The 13,390-nt window shown below is 46.4% G+C and overlaps 1 protein-coding gene across 1 annotated transcript in view; it reads right to left on the bottom strand.

Moving 5' to 3' along the window:
• NR3C2 (nuclear receptor subfamily 3 group C member 2) overlaps positions 1-13,390 on the bottom strand; it is a 329,385-nt gene that overhangs the window by 89,900 nt on the left and 226,095 nt on the right. The window contains exon 4 of the mRNA XM_056118997.1: positions 2,851-2,967. Coding sequence (XP_055974972.1) covers positions 2,851-2,967 — 117 coding nt within the window. The remainder of the gene's footprint in view (positions 1-2,850; positions 2,968-13,390) is intronic.

Below are 13,390 nucleotides of genomic sequence, written 5' to 3'. Positions count from 1 at the left end.
AGGTCGGATATATGCAAGGCCAGGACCTTACCCCTGTAATAACTCTCTAAAGAAGTCCCACTTACTTGTCAAATTATTTTTCTTCAACAAAAAATGCTCACCTACACATGCATTAAATATGTATACTACACACAGTGCCTGTACTTGCATTAAATACAATACTAAGTTTGAAGACACACACAAATATATGATGATGATTAGTTCTCTCTGTTACCTTGTCTCCAAGCTGTGCGGGTCCATCAAGTGAAATAACCAGCATTAAGGGTTTTGTGTCTTTCATACCAGAAGTGTTCTATACAGCACATATTCTTTTTCAGCAAACAGGACTACAATTTGCAATATATGAAACATTCTGTTTCGAAACTTGGATTTTTGCAATAAATAATATTTTGGAAATCCGCCCATAGAGTGACTCCATTATTTTATAATGCCTGCGATGTATTTAATCAATCCCAAACAGATGAGTAGTTCCAATTTTTAACAATACTGAAATGAAGATCCTAGCTGTATTTCATTTCTTATGCTTCATAAGTGTACTTAGGACAAATTCCTAAAAGTGGAACTGTTGAGTCAGAGGATGTGTGCTTTTACCATTTTATTGAAATAGCTAAATTGCTCTCCATAGGGGTTGTATCAACTCATACTTCCACCTAAAATTCATGAGATCACCACTGAGTTTTACTTTATTCCTATATTCATCAAACAACATGTCATAAAAACGCTTTATCTTTGCTATCCGCAAAAAAGGTATTTCATTTTAATTTTAATTTTTCTTGCTATGATTATATTGAGAATCCTGTGTACCAAGAACAAATTGGATTAAATCTATGGGTGTTCTGTCCATACTCTTGCTCTGTTTATTCCCCTTTTTGTAATGAGTTGGCTTTAATTTCTTGTGGGATTATAGGAGCTCTCTATCAAGGTGAGAAATAAACCCTTTTCCTATAAATTGCAAGTATTTCTCCCCAGTTTCTTAGTTTTTGCCTTTACGATAATATTTAATTTATAATAGCTTAGAGTTAAAATTCTTTCAGAGCTTCTGGATTTTATATTTAGAAAGGTCTTCTCTGCTTGGAGAATATTTAAAAAAATCCTTGTTTTATCTCAGTACTTCTGTGACTGTATTTCCAAATTAAAATCTTTGAAAGATCAGAATTAGTTTTGTTATATGCTAACAGTCTGGATTCAACTTTCTTGTTTTTCAGATGGTTTTCCAGTTGTCAGAATAATTTCTGTTGAATAATCTCTTCTTTCTTTCACTGATTTTAAATGCCAAATTTCATTATATAAAATTCTTATATTACTTGAATTTATTTCTTGACTTTCTGTTGATAGGAAAGCTACCTATACATATCTCTTCTATTCACAACTGCAAATACATAAGAAAACAAAAAATCTCTTTAGCTATATTAAAGGTTTAACCTGATAGAGTTAGTCCAGGCTCTTATTTACCTTTTCCAAGATTTTTCTGGTTGTTCTTTGGAAACTTAGAATCAGTAATTGGAATTTCTATTAGGACTGTTTATAGTTACCAATTAGTTTGGTGAAAACTGATACCTAGAAAGATGTTGACTCTTCCCATCTATGGACTGTTGTACACTCTTGTCTTTTTTTAAAAAATTATTTATTGAATCACCGTGAGAATAGTAACAAAGCTTTTAGGTTTAAGTCTCAGTCATACAATGATCAAACACCCATCCCTTCACTAGTGCACATTTTCCACGACCAAGAACCCCAATATACCCCTCATTCCACCCCTCCCCATGCCTGAGGGAGGAAGATGATTTCCACTTAACTCTCTACTTTGATTACATTCATTATTTTGAAAAAAGATGCCCCATTAATATTTGGAATTTTCCCCCAAAATAAAACCTGCTGAAAAGGCATTGTGAAATAATTTGTTTTTTATTGCTGGTTATGAAGACCATATGATGTCGTGCAGCTGCTATTGCGGCCACATGATTTTGGATTTCTGATATTTTACTAATTAAGTCTGGAGGGATTTCTGCCAAAAGCTGCACAGTTCCGAGATTGGTTTGTGTGCCTCTGGGGCCATGGCTGTGCCGGAGGGCTGCTTGTGGGGTGCAACTTGTGGTTTCGACTGGGCAAGAAGGACGTGTGGTTTCCACCCCCCATCCCATGAGGCTGCAGTTGCCCTGTCACCTCCGGCTCATACCTGGCTGTCCAATAAGCTCTGAGGTGGCGGCCGCCATGCTGCAAGGAGGGTGGTGGGGGAAAGGTGGAAGAGACAGACACCCTTTCCCTCCCGGCGGTGGGGTGGGGGGGAGACACAGCGCCATAACTTAATGCATACTCCATTCACATTCCTGCCCAAAGCTGCTGGATTCCGATGTACACTCTTAGCTTTATCTCTCTACTCCTTTGGTGAAACTTCTATAACATTTAAAAGTTTTTTTTCCCCCACACAAGTCTTTCTTTATTACAGCTAGTCCTACAGTGAGAATATATTCCTACATGTTTGATGTTATCATATACAGATCTTGCTTCTAAATACACATGGCAAAAAAAAAACATAGCTACAGTTTTCTATAAAAAGTCATTCATTTTTGTTTTGCTTTTGGTTCTGCGCCCAGTTCGCAAAAGCTTAGCAAACTCAGGGTTGAAAACTTCACAAAATAACCACAAGCCATAATTCTTTAATTCTTTTTAACTTCTGTAGAGAAATGCTTTTCTGCTAAAATATTTTACATGAAAAATAGAACTTTTTTTTAAAAAAACTTAGCTATCTTTGCTCCATTATACCTCCATGTTAAATTTTGGGTGTCACTGAGTCTAACAGTGCTATAGTAACTATTAATAATTTTTATTACACTAAACTGAAAAACTTACCTCCTAAATTCATCCCAGCTTGAAGGCATTTCTGAAGTCTACAGGCAGGACAATTCTTCCGTCGAATTTTATCAATGATGCAGTCATTTCTTCCAGCGCATAAATAGTTGTGCTGTCCTGAATAAAATTTAAAGAGTTGTTGAAATAAAGACTATCATACTAGTATGAAGCATTAATAAATTGAATTAGAATATGAACTCTCCAGCCTTCAAATCATGTCTTCAAAAGAGAAGAAGCAGGGAGTATGGCGGGCAGGGAAGAAAGAAACAGACAAGATCAGCACAACCCCGTGGTTACAGAGAATGAGATGATATGAATTCCTGCAGATTCTCACATGAGCGAGATTCAGGGCGTGCAAGTCTGAGAGTTGTGGGTATCATCTCAGGAGATGGGGCCAAACTTTATTCCATATTGTACCAACCTAAAGGTCTGACTGCAGATGCATGAGGTGAGATGCAGATGCTTAAGGTGAGATGCATCTGCCATTTACACATGCGCCTTCAGGAATATTTCAAATTATAGAACTGGAAACACTGAACTATTCCACTCTGTACACACGATCACTGAACTATTTCACTCTGCACACACACACACACACACACAGCACCTGTGGCACCTACTGGCAAGATGTAACACCTGCAACCTAGCTCTATGATTCAGTGGTTTATTCTCTAAACAATTCACCCTCGTGTCAGGCATGGTAAGAAACCCTGAAGAGACAGCAGTCAACAATATAGACAAAAGCCTGCGTTTCTGTGAACTGACATTAATCCTGAAGGGAAAACACACAAGCGACAAGACGATTAGGCAAAATGCACAGATGTTGAATCGCATCAGGCACTAGTGAGTAATAAGGGGAAGGAGTGTGTATCACTGTGGATGAGCAGGAAGACGTTGCTCTTTGAGAAAGAGTGCACTGTCTGGTGGTGCTCTGGAAGTAAGGTCTGTGGGAAACGAAGGCACTCTGTGACTATCCTGGGGAGGAAATGCACTGCACCCAAGGAGAAGTGAATGAGGGAACAGCAAGGGTGGGTGGGATACTCGGCATATGTATGGACCCGGTGTGAAAGAGCAGAGTGAAGCTAAGAAGGGCTGGAGCAATGCTGCTAGCGTTAGCCAGCTGCTGGCTCAGGCATTTGCGAGTTTGTTTAAGATGCTGACTCCAAGCGAGATGTGGAGCGACTAAAGCTACAGGGCTTGGCGCAGAGGAGTAACTTGATGTGATTCACACTTGACAGGTTCACTCCAGCCATGGTGTGGAAAACTCAGAGACGGGGTGGAAGGACAGAAGCAGGGTGAGTCTGGGAGGAGACTGGCACTGTGGTGGAGGGGAGGGATGCTGGGAGCCATGCTGGGGACTGGAACGGCGAGGTGGTGAGAAGTGGTTAGATTTGCATGCAGAGAAAGCAGGGCAGTTAAAGAGGCAGGTCCGCTCTCTGGCTGAAGACTCAGTACCACAGAGCCTCCGAGGATGAAAATGAAGATGACAGGATATGTGGCTTATGGGGGATTATCCCAGTCAGCTTGGAACAGGCTCAGGTTGGCTATGCCTGGGAGCAACCCGAATGTAAGTATCAGCAGAGTCCCAATCGGCAGGACTGAGGGCGAGGCCTGGCCTGGAGAGGTGCTTGGCCAGGATCTTGGGAGTGGGGACACAGATGGGTCCCTGAGCGTGTGGCGTCAAAGCAGGAGGGCACTTCTCTGGTCACTGGCAAGTGCTCCCTGTGGCCCCGTACAATCACATACTCTTGGTGGAGAAGCGCCTTGTACATGGCAGAAAACGCTGAATGAAAACAGGATGCATCTTTCATGGAATGAACAGAACTTGATCTAGTGCACATTCTCAGAAATAGTAAATATTAGGAAAAAGGATAATACACAGTGACAGCGAGGCAAGAGGGAAATCTATTGACGAGAACACATGAAACCCTAAGACCAGGGCTTCCTCCTGGCTGGGCTGGAACCCGGGAGAGCCTGTGAAGGCCTTAACCTCTGACTCTCTCCAGCCCCAGCCTCTTAGGAAACTGGGAATGTTCTAGTCCAGAGAGGACTGTTGACTCCTCACAGCTCAGGTGTCTCCTACTCACCCCACCCAATCACCTAAAGGCCACAAACTACAACCAGCTCTCTCCCTGAGAAGGCACAGAGCGGGTCTATCTGGCAAACCTCAGGAGAAATGGCATCATAAAAACTTGTGTCTGTCATGAGCATTTTGACAAATTAATTTCAAGAAGTGAAATTAAGGGTTCTCTCTATAAATAGTTAAGATTTCCAAAAAATCTCTAGGAAGATTCCTGTAATTTTCTTTAATAGAAAAGTCACTAGGCTATTTCAATAAAGATGGTAATCCAGTGACTGCTCACTCTTCCAAGTTCAAATGCCCACAATGGACTTAATGTTGGGGCACTCTAAGGCATGCATATTCAGGAATCTGGACAAAACACTGGCACATAAATAAATTAAAGGGTAATAGGAAAATTTCCCACAATTCTCAAATAGAATATGATTGTTTTTCCTTTTAAAAATTTAGCCAAAGTTCTTCCTTTCTAGCTGTTAGGAAGCACTGTAAATATACCAAGGCAGGCAGGGGGTGAGGTGAGGATCCACAATTCTACAACATGGGGATATATAAGGAGATAGAAAAGCTTAGTGTAAAGGCAATGTGACTTGAATCTTACAAAACATTCCTCTCAAATGAAACTGTTCTAGCCAAATGCTGCACGCCCACCCACAGCCTAAGACACGCCACTCTGGAGAATGCCTCCCTAGGCTCGTGGAGAAAGCCAAGGCATGGCACTGACACCAACGTGTGCCCGGCATGTGACTGTTACTGAGAAAATGCTGGAAGAATGAAATGCACACGGATTCCTGGTAAACAAGACACAGGTATGATACCCAGAAGGTCTGCGGCATACAGACACAAAGCTTCAAGAATGGTCACACAAGGCTTCTGGGCCAAAGGAAGACCCACCTACCAGTGACGGTTCCTTTTCTCTAGGACCTTCACCCCCAATTCCTTCTCTTCCTGAAGAATACAAGAGCTCAGGATTTTCAAGGAAGCAGTGGAGGGTTTATCTCATGAAAGGTGGGAATAGCATCAACAAGGTGAGAATCCCAAGCAAGACAGCTGGACCATCCCTGGGACTCTCTCTGCTCTCTCCACACAACCCAACCGGGCTCTGCTGGACTTGTTAGATCACTGCCCTGACCGCACTACTGGGATCCAAACACTTCTTCTAAAAATGAAAACCTCAAATTTGCTGCAACGCAGCTGGAACTGGCAGATACCATGCTGAGCGAGCCAGGAGACAGACAAACATAGGGTGGTCTCACTTACCTGCAATATAAGAGACCTGGATGAGGAAATGTAATGTAGCAAACGGGGGAGGGGAGGTGTCTAGACCACTTGGGACCCCAGTGTTCAGAGAGGAGAAGGACAGAGAAGGAAAGGAATTATGGGGGAAAGAAGAGAATGAGAAGTAATTGGGTGAACAGGCAGCAGCAATGATTATACCAGCAATCTGGGTGAGGGGTATAGCCATATATCCAAAACACAGCCTCAACAACACTGAAAACATGGGACCTAAGATGCAACTACTGGAATGTTGCAATGTGCCTGCAGGCTTTGCCAGGCGGCCAAGATCCTCTCAGTAGCTTGCAAGGCTCTCTGAGAGGGGCGGAGAAATCGAACTCGGGTCGGCCATGTTGGCTGCGTGCAAGGCAAACGCCCTACCGCTGTGCTATCACTCCAGCCCCAACTATCAGTAACATTGTAAATCACAGTTCCTTAATGAAATTTTTAAAATATTAAAAAGAAAAAAGAATTTACTCATTCACAAAACAAAAGAAAAAAGAAAAAGAAAATCTCTAGGGGCTCAGGGCCCTTCAGTCCCTCATCTATCTGCGAGTACCAGAAAGTTACCACCTGTCTGAGGTCACGGCAGTGTTTCAGAGAAAAGGGCTTCATTCTAGACAGTGGGATGGCTCTGCTAGTGAGTCACTGTGTGAGGGTATGGGAAAGCTGAGGCTGCTAAGATAAAGCCACAGGGTTTCAGGAAGACCAGCAGTATTCAAACACAATGAAACACAGATTGGACTCAACAATGAAAGTGTATCACGGCCCCCTCACCCCCATAATTTATAACTGAGATAGCTTTCAGTTGTAGAACAATTCCATATTTTTAAAAAGTTAAGTTTTATTTTTCGGAGAGATACTGTGGACAGAGAGATAGTCCAGGTACTTGCCTTACATGTGGCAACACAGCTGGATCCCTGGTACCAAATATGGTAGCCTGAGCACTGCTAGGAGAGATCTCTGAGCACAGAGCCAGGAATATCCCCTGAGCACTGTCTGGTATGTCCCAATCATGGGGGAAAAAGGAATGAAGGGCTGGAGACAGAGGAGCAGGGTAAAGGTACTGGCTTCGAGTGTAACAATGGGTTCATCCCTGGCACGGCCTGGTCTTCCAAACACGGGGAATGGCACCCGGCAGAACTGGGAGTAATTCCAAAGCATCACTGCATGTGGCCCCAGACTACTCCTTCCTCTATTATATGAAGGTGTCAAGTTCTGCAGAAACAGTCCTTTCAAACATTCATATACATCAAGAACCAAATTTTATTAATATCTGGGCTGGTTGCAATGAGGAAACACAGCGAGGGTGTCCGACAGGTCTTGCTTTCAGAGCTCACTAATGCTGGAAGGAAATGGTGAAGCGGTAAGCCAACCAAGGCAAGAGCAGGCGCTGGGGGTGGCCTGGTGGCTCTGGCTCCCTCCAGCTTCCCATCTGACTGCAGTCAGAAGCAGGCAAGAGTGAGCTCCCAAGGGTTGGAAAGGCTCAGCTCCCAGCTGCTGCGGGAGTGGGTAACAGAGTCCATCAGATACACAGAAAGCAAGAAACGCAAGGCCTGTTGTCTGGACCTGGGGTGCAAGGGAAAACCCAACAAGGGGATGAGGCAAGGTAGCGGGTCTGCTCAGTCTTAAAGAGAAACCAACAAACGAATGAAGTGAGAGAAAATCCAAAGAACAAATCCCGACAACTCTTAATTTAACAGAAAGAGGGTGGAGGACTACCAGTGGATGCAGGCAAGGCTCCCGATGGCAACAGCCCACTTGAGACGCGGCAAATATGCTCCTCTCAGGTCTCATCTTGCTGGACTCAGAAGCTGGCCAGGGCATGGGAGAGGGAGACGAGGACCCAAGAGGACTCGCCAGGGATGCTCCCGTCAGCCTCAGTCCACTGAGGCTTCATGCCCGGCTGAGACTGTAGGAGCTATTTGTTGACAATAGTCCAATTTCACTGTGTTATACTCGCCACACTGCTGCTGTAGCAACCCCACTCCCAGGTGCTTGAAGCTTCTAAGGTCCTTTTTTTGCTTATATTGTACAACCTGTGTGCAGGTGTGACTTAGCCACACTTCTTCAAAAAAGTGTTTGGGGGCAGATGGCAAACATGAGAGACTAAGGTTCCCTCCACCCCCCATCACCACCACTTTTTTTTTTTTTTGGTTTGTTTTCAGCAGTGCTCAGGACTTACTCCTGGCTCTGTGCTCAGGGATCACACCTGCCAGGGCTGGGGACACTTTATGTAGAGCAAGGGATTGAACCTGGGTGGGTCGCAAGCAAGGAAAGTATCCTACCCACTGTATTATCTCCCCGGCCCTTGAATTCCGTTCTCTCAGAAGCCTGAAGGGAAACTGCACTCCAGCAGATGAAAGAAGTTGGGGGAGCAAAAGGGAATTTAAATGTGTGCCTCAGGGTCGAATTCTATTGAACCAAGACTTGGGTTTGTTTTTCTTTAGGGTAGAGGTGCACCTGAGGTTCTGGGGTGCTGAGGCTCTGATCCAGGGACCACGCAGAGCAGGCAGCCATGCCTTGAAGTCAACCCCAACCCCCATTTTAACCCCATTCAACCAAAATTTTCAAAGCAAGATAGAACAAGGCAAAACCCCCAATTGATATTTAGATCTTTAAGACTCGAAGTTCAGGAGATGAGGCAAGGCTGAGGGGGGCAGGCATCTGAGTAAGGTAAAGCATGGGAGTTGGTGCCTTGACAGCAGGAAGGTATTGGTTCTGGGATGGGGTGATGAAGGCTTGATGGTGAGGACTTGAACCTGGGCAGGCAAGTGGGATGGGCTGAGTCACAGCTAATGCCCCGATGCCAGAGCTGAGGAATGAGGCCCTGTGAAGGTGTTCCATGAGGGTTGGAGCAGTGGGTCTGGGGAGCTCACTGCCCACTCTGGAGGCCGCCTGATGTCCCGGCACAGTGTCCACTATGAGCTATGAGCCTTCTCCTCTCTCTGTTCACCGAATGTCGCACCTGACTGCCAGAACCTTCATGAATCCAGCACGATGGGGCCAGAGAGGTAGCACATGGGATAGGGCACATGCCTTTGCATGGCACAGCCCCCGGTGGGATTCCTGATATCGCATCTACAGATATCACATGGACCCTCAAGGCTTATAGACCAAGAACTTCTGGGAGCCGGCCTCTAGACGCTGCTTGGGAACCACTACCCTCCCCCGCCCCAACGGGGGAAATAAAACAAGTTGCATGTCCCCATCCCACAGATAGAACACCCTCTGGGTTCTGAGCATCTTTCTCTTAAAAATGACCAGGAATATTGCCCCATGGTTGGAAGCCTGTCTCATGAGCTGGGGGGAGAAGGCAGCTGGCATAGAGAAGGGATCACTAAGTCAATGATGGTTGGAGGAATGATTCGGGATGGGAGATGTGTGCTGAAAGTGGATAAAGGACCAAACGTGATGGCCTCTCAGTATCTATATTGCAAATCATAATGCCCAAAAGTAGAGAGAGAATATGGGGAAACCATAGAGGCAGAGGGAGTGTTGGAAAAGGGGGGATAATGGGGACATTGGTGGTGGAGAATGTGCACCGGTGGAGGGATGGGTGTTTGATCATAGTATGAATGAACTCAAACATGAAAACCTTGTAACTGCATCTCACTGTGATTCAATTAAAAAAAAAAGATCACTGGTGACTGCAGCTCCAAACTCCAGTCTCCTCTGCCTCACACCCCTCAGGGACACCTCCTCCCCTAGTAATCCCCTGATCAATTGGTCCTGGTACCCCTCAGAGATTGTCTGAGAGCCTGTTCCTCTCTCTCCATCCTGCTCTCGGTGTTTACTCTGAACTGCAGAGCTGAAGCCTTGCTTGCCATCTGTGTGGCCCGAGGCCACTCACTAAACCCATCTAACCAGTGAGGGCCGTTTCTACTTCCTAGCCGTTTCTACTTCCTACCCCGAAGCAGCACACACCCCCCTGGAAGGCAGCCAGTGGGGCTCAGGCCTGGCGCTCGCCCTTGTCCGGCTCTGGGGACGCGGTGATGACGGATCAGTGCTGGGAGCCTGGCCCTTCCCATGTGCTCCTCTGACAAACAGATCTACCTCTCTCTCTCCAATTCTACAGCAAATGATTTTTAAACTGGAACTCAAACTCTTTTAACAAAAGGAGCTCACAACTGGCAAAAGAGCGAAGGGACACTGGGTGGAAATCAACGCCACGTGGTGGTGACTTTGATCCGGGAGAGATTCGAGGCGCCTCTACCAGTGTCCCTGATTTCCCGGGAGAGCCCCTAGTCTCCAGAGCTGCTCCATGATAACCTGAAGCATGCCCTAGGATACACCCTAGGATACAGACTTCTTATGCCCATCACTGCTTAACATCCACTCTTCAAACTCGAGTCCATTGCTCCAAGGGGACACAGTTGGGGGCCTAAGGTGGGGGTGAGCAGAGCTCAGAGAGATGAAAATCTTATTACCACATCTGACACAGTGACCAGAGCAGAAATCAAGGGCGTCTAAGATCACACTGGGTTTAAAAAAAATTAATATGCTTATCGAGGCAACATGGTTACAACTGTGTTCATGTTTACGCTCTTGGTGTGGAAGTGACTACCCCATCAGCAAACTGCCCAATGGCCTTCGTCACTCTCCTTGGTCAATTCTGTCCCCTGCCCCCATCCATTATGTATTCTGCTTCCTTGGCTTTGTTTCTTGTTTGTTTGGGGGCTACATCCGGCGCTGTTTAGAGCTTACTCCTAGTGTGCTCAGGGATCACTCCTGGTAGAACTCGGGGTCCAGATGTAGTGCTGGTATCAACACTGGGGCAGTCACGTGTAAGGCGGGTGGCCGACCCCTGTACTCACTTTTAGTGAAGGAAAGACTCTCCACAGTGCTCTGAGAGCACAGGGTAAGTGCGGGCAATGCTCCAACAAAACATTGAGGCCAGTGAGTTTAATGCTTGAGCCCAGAGGAGCCTAGCGGTGCCTAGAGCCTCCAGGGATCTGCCTAGTGGTGTTTGGGCGCCACCTGGGGCCTGGGAGGTTGGCAGAGTCTTGCACACATCTAAGCTTCTGTTCCCCCACTTTGAGCCATATAGCACAGCGGTAGGGCGTTTGCCTTGCACGCAGCCAACATGGCCGACCCGAGTTCGATTCCTCCGCCCCTCTCAGAGAGCCCGGCAAGCTACCGAGAGTATTCGATATGCCAGACACAGTAACAACAAAGTCTCCAATGGAGACGTTACTGGGCCCGCTCGAGCAAATCGATGAACAACAGGAGGGCCTTTACCTTTACCTACCTTTACCTGCACCCACCCAACCACTCACACACACACAGACTCTCTCACACACAGACACAACACACACACACACACACACACACATACATCAGGTTATTTTGTTTATTTTTGTTCTGGAAGCATACCTCGCAGTGTTCAGCAACTGCTCCCAGCTTAGTGCTTGGGAAGTCAGTTCTGGCAGTGCTTGAACCCTGGGTACTGGGACAGATCCCAGGCTTCCTGCACGCAGAGGACATGCTGAGTGCAGGGAGATGGCTTTTTACCACTGAGTTATTATTGTTTATCAGCATCATGAGGTACTTTGTAACCATGGATGGATGTTTTACCCTCAGCATAAAAGATAGTAGGTTGAGTGGCAATCATGTTCCATCAATAGTCTACTTTCAGCATGCATCTCTCATCCTGGGAGGATCCTCCCAACACCCTTTATTTGGTACTCCCTTCTCTATCTGAGCTACCTTCTCCCCCAGCATGTGCGGCTGGCCTCCAAGCCATGGAGTGATCTGTAAGTCTACAAGTGTACCTCATGGTCTTTCACTAATAAAAAAATAATAAATAAATAAATAAATAAAAAATACAAAAATACTCCAAAATCCTTATCTCTAAGGAAGTAAAAAAAAAAAAAGATAGTAGGTTGAGGCCAGAGTGATAGTACAGTAGTAGGGCGCTCGCCTTGCACGTGGCTGACCCAGGTTTGATCCCTAATACCCCATACAGTCTCCCAAGTACCACCCGGAGTGATCCCTGGGTACAGGGCCAGGAGTAAGCCTGTGCTCTTCCCCAAACAAAACAAAACAACAGCAAGAGAACAAACGACAATTCTAGCAAAACAGAACACGTCAGAGGTGATGGCTCTGAGCTAGCATTTCTATTTCAGGCCCTCAACTGACAGCTCTGCATCACCCAAACTGCTGATGCAGAACCTTGCAGTGCCCCATCCCTGCCTCCCCACAGGGGGCTTGGGCTGGCCCTCTGGACACACGCACCCTGCTAGTTCGGGTCTGGGGAAGACATTCTGTTTCTGTTCTGCTCATTCAACCTCAGCAATGCCACAGACGTATGCTCCTTCTCCACCTCTTTTGCACCCCTGGTGACAGAGTCTGGGAAGAAGAGTCTAGAACTCTCTTCCTGCCATACTCAGGAGCCATGGCTAGTGATGAGCCATGGGCTAGGGTTGTCCTCTGACCGGGCCCAATGACAAAGTTTCAGATAAAATTAATCACGAAACCTGCCTTGAGCTAAATCTGCACAAAGGCCTGGAAGGTTCTTGTTTTTCCCTCTTGTTTTTCCTAACTGGCTGATTGCTTGCTTGCTTGACTGACTTGGCCTGGGGCTCACTCCTGGTTCTGGGCTCAGAGATCCCTCATGGGTGCTTGGAGTAGCATAGGTGGTACATAGGTGCAGGGATGAACCTAGGGAAGCCCCTCATGCCTTCTCTCTCTGGCCCCTGCAGGGATCCTTAAGGACAGATGCCCAGAGAGGTGCTGCGCTAGGTCGTGAACTGGTGCCACTGTTCCTTTCCCATATCCCCAATGGGCACTGCATCTGGAACCCGAGAGTATTTCCTGTTTCTTGATGGGGAGCAGTTGTACACCCACCAATGTCCCAACAGCTGCAAAGAGGCTGTAAGGGTCCTCCTTTCCCTCCGTCCAGGGCCCCCTCTCTCTCTGCTGCCCACTGGGTGGGATTAGGAAATCCAGGACACAAACTAGGCCCCCGCCTCAGCACCAACCTCCCACCCTCCGTGGAGGGGGGGGAAGAGGTCCTCTGGACCAGCCCTGCATAAACCTACTATTGGGGTGCAGGGAGAAACTGCTTCCCACCTTCTATTTTCCAACTTGTCCACCATCTGGGTGGGGAAATAAGGCACAATTTCACAGGTCACTTAAGAGTCCCCAAGATCTAGATCGCAATGATAAGAGCCAGAACACACAGAG

Source organism: Sorex fumeus, unplaced genomic scaffold (assembly GCF_029834395.1).
Source record: "Sorex fumeus unplaced genomic scaffold, SorFum_2.1 ptg000039l, whole genome shotgun sequence".
In the NCBI taxonomy this organism is placed as follows: Eukaryota; Metazoa; Chordata; class Mammalia; order Eulipotyphla; family Soricidae; genus Sorex; species Sorex fumeus.
The sequence above is the reverse complement of the archived record's forward strand: the minus strand, read 5'-3'. Positions and strand labels throughout refer to the sequence as shown.